Source organism: Meleagris gallopavo, chromosome 26, assembly GCF_000146605.3.
Source record: "Meleagris gallopavo isolate NT-WF06-2002-E0010 breed Aviagen turkey brand Nicholas breeding stock chromosome 26, Turkey_5.1, whole genome shotgun sequence".
In the NCBI taxonomy this organism is placed as follows: domain Eukaryota; kingdom Metazoa; phylum Chordata; class Aves; order Galliformes; family Phasianidae; genus Meleagris; species Meleagris gallopavo.
This window is the reverse complement of record NC_015036.2, coordinates 343,333-350,643: the sequence shown is the minus strand read 5'-3', so window position 1 is coordinate 350,643 and position 7,311 is coordinate 343,333. Positions and strand designations below refer to the sequence as shown.

At 60.1% G+C, this 7,311-nt stretch overlaps 1 protein-coding gene across 1 annotated transcript; it reads left to right on the top strand.

The window, feature by feature from the left end:
* The first annotated feature begins 3,497 nt into the window (after positions 1-3,497).
* On the top strand, positions 3,498-7,305 carry NRGN (neurogranin). The gene is made up of 3 exons (XM_010723559.2): positions 3,498-3,653; positions 4,988-5,194; positions 6,663-7,305. Exons 1-2 carry the CDS (start codon positions 3,639-3,641, stop codon positions 5,192-5,194), a joined length of 222 nt encoding a protein of 73 aa, XP_010721861.1. The 5' UTR covers positions 3,498-3,638; the 3' UTR covers positions 6,663-7,305.
* The last annotated feature ends 6 nt before the right edge of the window (positions 7,306-7,311 follow it).

The following is a 7,311-nucleotide window of genomic DNA, read 5'->3' as shown; positions in this document are numbered from 1 at the left end:
CGGTGATGGAGCGCCAGGTGAGCCGCTCCGTGCTGTGCCCGGCGGAGCCGTTCCAGCCCCCAGCTGAGCTCCTCAGCCCCGCGGCTCCCTGCGGCTCTCCGGGTCGCTCGGTGCCCGGCCGCGGAGCCCCGGGCTGTTAAGCCGTCTCCTGCCCTGCGCAGCGCAGTCCTCGTGATGAAGACCTGACCGCCCGTTTCCTGACCTCTCAAGAAGCTGCTACGAAAATCCAGGCTGCGTTCCGGGGCTTCTGCACACGCAGGGGGCTGCGCAGAGCCTTCTCGGAGCCGCCCTGCCCGGCCTCGGGCCCCTGGGACACCCCGTAACCGGGACGGCTCCGCCGGGACGCAGCCTGAGCGGGCGCCTCGTCCCCGTTTGGAAACGTCCTGACCCAGAATGAGGAGCCGCGATTGAAAAACCTACATTTCCCTCCCAGGCGGACTCGCAGGGCGGAAAATCATCTCTCGCGCTGCCGCCGAGGCGCTTGCATAATGAGAACTTAATAAAATGCCTCCAGTAACGCTCTCCCCAGGTCCCTGCTGCTATTAGCAGCTCTCACCTGAGGTTTCTCCCCTAAAAGCTCCATGTGAGCAGCCGTGCCCTTCCAGCACATGAGAGAGGGGAGAAAAGCTCTGTAAAGGCGTGCGCCTCGAGATGGCATTTAATGCTCTATATTTAGGCCCCTGCATCCCCGGAGGTTGTCAAAATTTAATATTGTCCCTGTGAGAAGGAGGGATGTGACACTGCTCCTCTGCCGCTACCCCCCACCAAGGCTGAGATGCGTCTGTATCTCTGCAGCAATTTGGGGGTCTGTGTGGGTCCTCCCGGCTGCGTTTGGGAGGCGATGGTGAAATCCAGGCAAAATCAAAGCCCTGAGAAAAGGACAGAGGGGTGAAAAATGGGCGATGGGCGATGGAAGGCCGCTCAGTTTGGAGGGATCTGCAGTCCCCCCACGCTCACCTCGGAGGGAATCCGTGCTGCCTTGCAGCGCTGGCGTCGGGAGCTGCCATATGCAGGCTGAGAAAAACAGGAAGGAGGGATGGGGACAGCTGGCGGGGACCCCATGCAGGGCTGGTGCCAGCCGCTGCGCCCTGACCCTGCGCCGCCGCGCCGGCTGCCAGCCCCGCTCCCCAAAGGGTTCTGTGCCAACACCGCGTTGTGCCGGCGCGTCCCCAAGCTGGGGCTTGTCACCCATTTCCATCCCATGGGTTATGTGTTATTCTGCATCCTGGGGTGATGCTAAGGGGTTTCTGAATGCCTGGAAAGCATTGCTCAGGGCGGATGGGGTTTTGGGGTGCCCTCACTGTGAGCAACAGCACGGGGAGAAGAAGGCAGATGCTGGCACGGGCTCAAAATGCTGCTAATGATTAGAAATGTTCTGGCATTTTGCATCCCTCCTCCGCAGCCTGCAGGATTCGTGGCAATCAGCGACTCTGCCAGGACTGGGGAGCTGCGGATGGAGCTGGTTCTGAGAGTCCAGGGCTAAAACACTCCCCAGATCCCTTACACGGGGGGATTTTACAGGTTTGGCAGGTAGTGGGATGAGCTTTTTTGCACAGCAGTTTTTGAAGTTTCCCATTAGCAGGGATTTTTCCTGGAGCCATCCCCTTGATGCACCCATCGCCTTGGCTCTTCTTTGCTCCCCAGAAATGCCTCCTCTCGCCTTGCCAGGAGCCAGCGATCAATCCGGAGGCTCTAAAAAGAGAAGGGGATTGGTTTCCCATCTGAAAACACCGGCTGAGCGGTGCAGCCTTTGTCTGGAAGCTGGAGCAGATCGGTGCTGAGAGCGCAGCTATTTTTTCCCCACGCTGGTGGGAAAAAGGTGGCATTTGCAGGGACTTGAAACTGGTTCCGCTTGGGAGAGCAGGGGTGAGCAGCTCGTGGGGATTTGAGGGATGCTCAGCCCTGCAACCTACGTGCCTCTGCGAGTGCTTGTGCCTGGAGGCGGCTGTGGATAACCCCCACAACTCCTCTTAGGGCAGGATGGAAATATAGAGATGGGGACAGGGACAGATAGGGAGAGAACAGGGGCAGTGATGGGAAAGGGAGCAGAGATGGTGACAAGGGGTGGGGAAGGGAATGGATATGGAGATAAGGAGGAGGGACAGTGAGGGGTGCAGGGATGGGGAAGAGGACAGGGATAGGGAGGGGGACAGACAAGTATGATGGGAGAGGATGGGGACACGGATAAAGAGTGTTGGGAATAGGAACAGAGATGATGATAGGAACAGGCATGGGAATGGGGACGGGGATGGGGACGGGGACAGAGAGGATGACAGACAGGAGCAGTAATGGAGCAAGGATGGTGATGGAGGCAGATGATGATGATGCTGAGGTTGAGATGGGAACAAAAATGAGAGTGATGAAGGAGATGGGGACAGGAATGGTGAAATGGGCAGCAGTACTGAGATGGGAACAGGGATGGGGACAGGGACAACGGTGGAGATGGGGATTGTGGTGGGGGTGGTGATGGGTCAGCAACAACAGTGGGAACTGTGACAGTGACAGGAACAGGGACGGTGATGACAACAGGACAGAGGTGCTGACCACCCTGACGGTGACAGGGGCACCAATGACGCCAGCTGACGGCAGTGGGAAGGTTGCTGCAACAAAAGCCCCGGGTGGGTGGCGAGGCCAGCCCTGCAGGCAGCCTGCCTGGGGGCACCCATCCCCACCGGGCTCTGGGGGGCCGCAGCGTGTTTTGGGGGCTGGCCAGAGCCAGCATTCCTGTGCGGAGCCCACAGGCGAGTTGTGTGGTTGCTTAGCAACCCCAAACCCGGATTAGAGGCGTGTGAGGTGGGCGATGCGGGGGGCTGCGGCTGCACCCCCTGAGCTGCTCTGGGGGTCCCCATGGCCCCCGGTGACAGCGTGGCCCAGGGGATTGGCACGACACCCCCAGAGATGTATTGGGTTGAACGTTTTTCTAGAAAACACCCCCAAATGGGGAGAGTGATGCTGCTGTGAGGGTGACCACCGTGAGCAGCCCTCCTCACCATCATCATCCGTGCCCTCCTTCAGGGCCCAGCGCTAAGTAGGTCAGAGCTGGTGTGGGAAGGTTTCCCTCTGCTCCTGCAAAAACACAGCTGGGGGTGAAGCCCCTGGCCTGAGGACCCAGCATCACACCTGGAAAGTCACATCACCCCCAAAAGTCATGTCATCACCCCCAAAAAATTCACCCTGAAAAGATCACGTCAACCCACTTGCTGCAGGTGTGTGTGACCCTGGTGCACCCCGGCCCCCATGTCCACAGTGAAATCAGCTCTGCTGGGAATAAAACGCAGCCCCCCCACCCTGATCTGGGCTATGGGCACAGTGCCCAGCACCCCATCCCATTAAATATTTGATAGCATCTTCCGTGCTGCGGGATTTATATTGCATGAAGCCCTGGCATGGGCTGCCGGCTCCTTTAAGCGTTAGGAGGGAGTCGGAGGCGAGGGGAGTCGCTGGGAGAGAAATTGGAGGAGGCAAAAAAAAAAGAAGAGAGAGAGAAGGGGAAAAAAAAATTGAAAAGCTGAATCCCGATCCTGGCAGGAGCAGCAGTGCTGGCGGGGAGGTGGGCTGAGCGGCGCCCCGAGGAAGCGCATTACGTAGGCAAGCGGCTCCGCTCAAGTTGCCACCTGCGCCGAGAGCCCCGCACCGCCATGGACTGCTGCAACGTACGTACCCTGCTGCTTTCTGATTGTTTTTAATTAGTGTGTTTATTATTTTGCTTTTTGGTGGTGGTGGTGGTTTGCTTTTTTGCTTTCCTGCGGGGCTGCGCGTTGTGCTGTTGCAGGAGCGTGGGTGCTGCACCCCTGTGCGTGGCACCCCAAAACGCCGCTGCTCACGGGGTGCTCAGGGACCCCAACCCTTCCTGCCGCCGGGTCTGCACAGCATTCCACCAGGGCAGAGTGGGCAGCAGCCCCTTTCCCCAAGCCCAGAACGCAGACACCTCGTTCTGCTCTCATTCAGCCTTATCTCCCCAGAACGGCTCCCCAGGAGGAGCGAAGGTTTCCTGCAGGCGAGGGGCGAAGCGGCTGCTTGCTGCTTCGGAAAGAGGTGACTGCTGCACCCCTGGTGAGCAGCGCTGCATCCCCCGGCCGGGTCACGGTCATCTGCCAGAAGAGCACACGGCTTTCCCCTTTCTCCCTTTTTCTCCCTATTTCCCCATTTTTTCCCTCCTTCTCCCCCTTTTTCAGCCCTCTTGCTCCGCCGGCATCACAACACTGCTGTCTGCCTGCAGGGTGGCAAAGCGATCCCTGGGGACAGGATTTCCCCCGTGGATATACAAATTGTCCCTGCGGATATAGAATTTCCCCTGTGGATATAGGGTTTCCCCACTGCGTATAAAATTCCTTCCCCGGCTATAGGATTTCCCCTCTGGCTGTAACATTTCCATCCCGACGATCTCATTTCCCCCCAGCTCTGTCACTTAAGCTGCTGACGCCCTCCCCACTGCCACAGCAGCACTTTGCAGTGACACCGCGTGCCCCCTCCCCAGCAGCACAGGGCACGATGACTGCGGTGTCCCCTGCTCCTGCACTGACCACCCCAGCCGCTTTCTCCCGTTGGTGAATGTGCTGTGGCCGCCGTCCCTTTGCTCCTGAAGAACCCCCGGAACTCTCCCAAAAGTCCTTAGGAGCTCAGGGCAGGGTGACGCAGTGATGCAGTGGCAGTGGGATGTCACTGGTCCTGTTTGGACGGTGGGTGATTTTTCCCCTGTTTTTCACTCCTTTCCACTCCTCAGAGGTGACAGCGTGAGTTATTGCCCCCAGCTCCACGCGCCGCCCTGGGGAGATGCTGTGGGGTCAGGACGCGGTGCAGGGGGTGCGCGTCTCCAGCAGGGTGTCGATGCGGTCGCTTCCCCCACATCTCCCCAGTTTCTCCATTGCTTTTCTGTGCTTTGTGGGATGATGGCACCTTTCCCACCCCGCAACCACGCACCGTCACCCGCACGCACCCCGACCCCAGGCCCCGAACTGCCCCCATAACGGCCGCTCGCTGCCGGCAGGAGGGCGCCTGCACGAAGCTGGATGAGGACATCATGGACATCCCCCTGGACGACCCCGACGCCAACGCGGCGGCGGCCAAGATCCAGGCCAGCTTCCGCGGGCACATGACCCGCAAGAAGATCAAGGGGGGGGAGATGGAGCGGAAAGCCAAGGACGCCGAGTGCGCCAACAGCACCCGCGGCGGAGACCTCCGCAACGGCGACTAGGTACTGCAGCCCCCATCCCCACCCCAAACCCTGCTTCTCCAGCTCCGAGCCTCCTTCCTTCCATCCGTCCCGCTGGGATGCTGCGATGGAGCTCTCCTTGCAGGAGCTCGGCGGTGCTGCCTGCCCTAATTCTGCGGGCGCACCGTAGTAGTTAGCATAGGAACGGCGGGGAAGGCGAAGCCCTAGATTTGAATTGAATTTCTCCCTTAGCAACACCACCCCAAACGCCTCGCCTCAGCACATGCTATTTTTAAAAGCCTGTGTCACAGTCTCCTGGCAGGAAAAGGGAAATTTAAAAGCGCCCACGGCGCCGGGCTGTGGGGCTGGGGGTGCCGGGGGTGCGTGGGGAGCAGGGAATGGCCCCACGGCCCTGGGGTCAGCAGCTGTGCTGTCCCGCTGCCCCCCGGCTCCACGCAGGGATGGGGGTGAGGGAGGCAGTGTGGCTGCAGGTGGGAGGTGGAGGGGCTGGAAGAGGGGATGCAGTGGGATTACAACCTGGGATGGAAGGGGGATGCACTGGGAATGCAACTTGGGGTGTGGCTGGAATGGAATGGAAATGGAATGGGACCACACTTGGGAGCACAGCTGGGATGGGGGGGATTGGAATAGGGATGCACTGGGGATTGAACTGGGAGTGCACCAGGAAAACGTTGGAGATGCAACTGGGATGCAGCAGGGGTGGAACGGGGATGAATGGAATGCAACCGAGATGCCATGCAGGTGAAGTGGGGGTGGTGTAGGGAGACAGCGGCGCTTTAGGAGGGATGCAGTTGTGTTTCACTGAGGATGCAGTGGGACTGTGGTAGTGATGAATGTGGAATTCAATGAGGGCGTAGTGGGGATGGACTTGCGATGCAGGGGGCTTGCAGTGAGGTGCAGTGGGTTGAAATAGACGTGCGTGGGGCTGAAGTAGGGCTGCAATAAGGATTCTATAAGAATGTAGAGGGAATGGATTGAGGATATGATGGGGCTGCAGTGAAAATTCAGTGAGGATGATGCAGAGATACAGCTACAAGTTGCAGGGGCTGTGGAACCTGTTAGGGCCATCAGGGCTGCCTCGCTGGGTGATCCATGCGGGGGCTCATCTTTGTGTGGGCTCCAGCCAAGCTGTGCTGGGTTTTGCTTCCCACCAAAGTCCTTTGATCCTGGAATGTCCAGGGTGGGGGTCTGAGCCCTCCAACCCCAAGGGCTTGTGGTGCCTCAGCTGCATGGACAGGGAGTGGGCAGGCAGGGGGCAAGGGGTGGAGTGGAGGGAGTCACAGAAATTGCAGGGCTGGGTGCAGGCAGGGCATGGAGAAGGCGCAGGCTGCAAAAGCAGAGTGCGGGACCAGGGTGCAAGGCACAAGATGTGAGGTGCAGGGACAGGGTGCAGGCAAGCATGAAAAAGGCGCAGGCTGCAGCAGCTGGGTGCAGGGTACAGGCAGCCCCGTGTGCACCACTGACAGCTCTGCTTTCTCCTTGCTTGCAGGCCCTGCCGGACTCCCCCTGCCGAGCCCCCCCGCCGCCGAGGAGCCCCTGCTTCTCCCCATACCAGCCCAGCATGCGTCCCCCCCCTCACCCACCCCAGCCCCAATAAAGGTCCCTGCCAGCGGCCGCGCTGTCCTTGGCGCCGAGGGGACATCGCAGCGTCGCTCAGTGGGGGTGAGAGCTGTGACGTGCAGGTGGACGGCCTGGTGTCACCGATCGCAGCCATGCCCAGTGTGATGTCACACATCTGTACAATGCCACGTGTGACATCGCTGCTGGACACGGGGGGCTGTCGTGATGTCACACCACGTGTGTGGCACGGTGTGATGGCACTGGTGGGAGCTGGTGCTGCTGTGACATCACTGATGGGCGCGTGGCGGCCGGTGTGACATCATCTGAGAGGGTGTGACATCACCGAGGGACCTGGGACAGCCAGCCCAGGTCGTACAGCACGAGGCAGCCCCCCGGGGGCACACTGCGACCCTGTGCCACCAGGCACAGCGCTGGGACATCGCGATGGGGGGCGTGATGGGGCACCCTGAAGGTTCCCCGTGCGACGTCACACAGCCACGTGACGTCACCCTGAGGGACACAGGGCCACCAACCCGCCGCACCCTCACAAAGTCACCCAAAAGCAATTTTAATCAAGA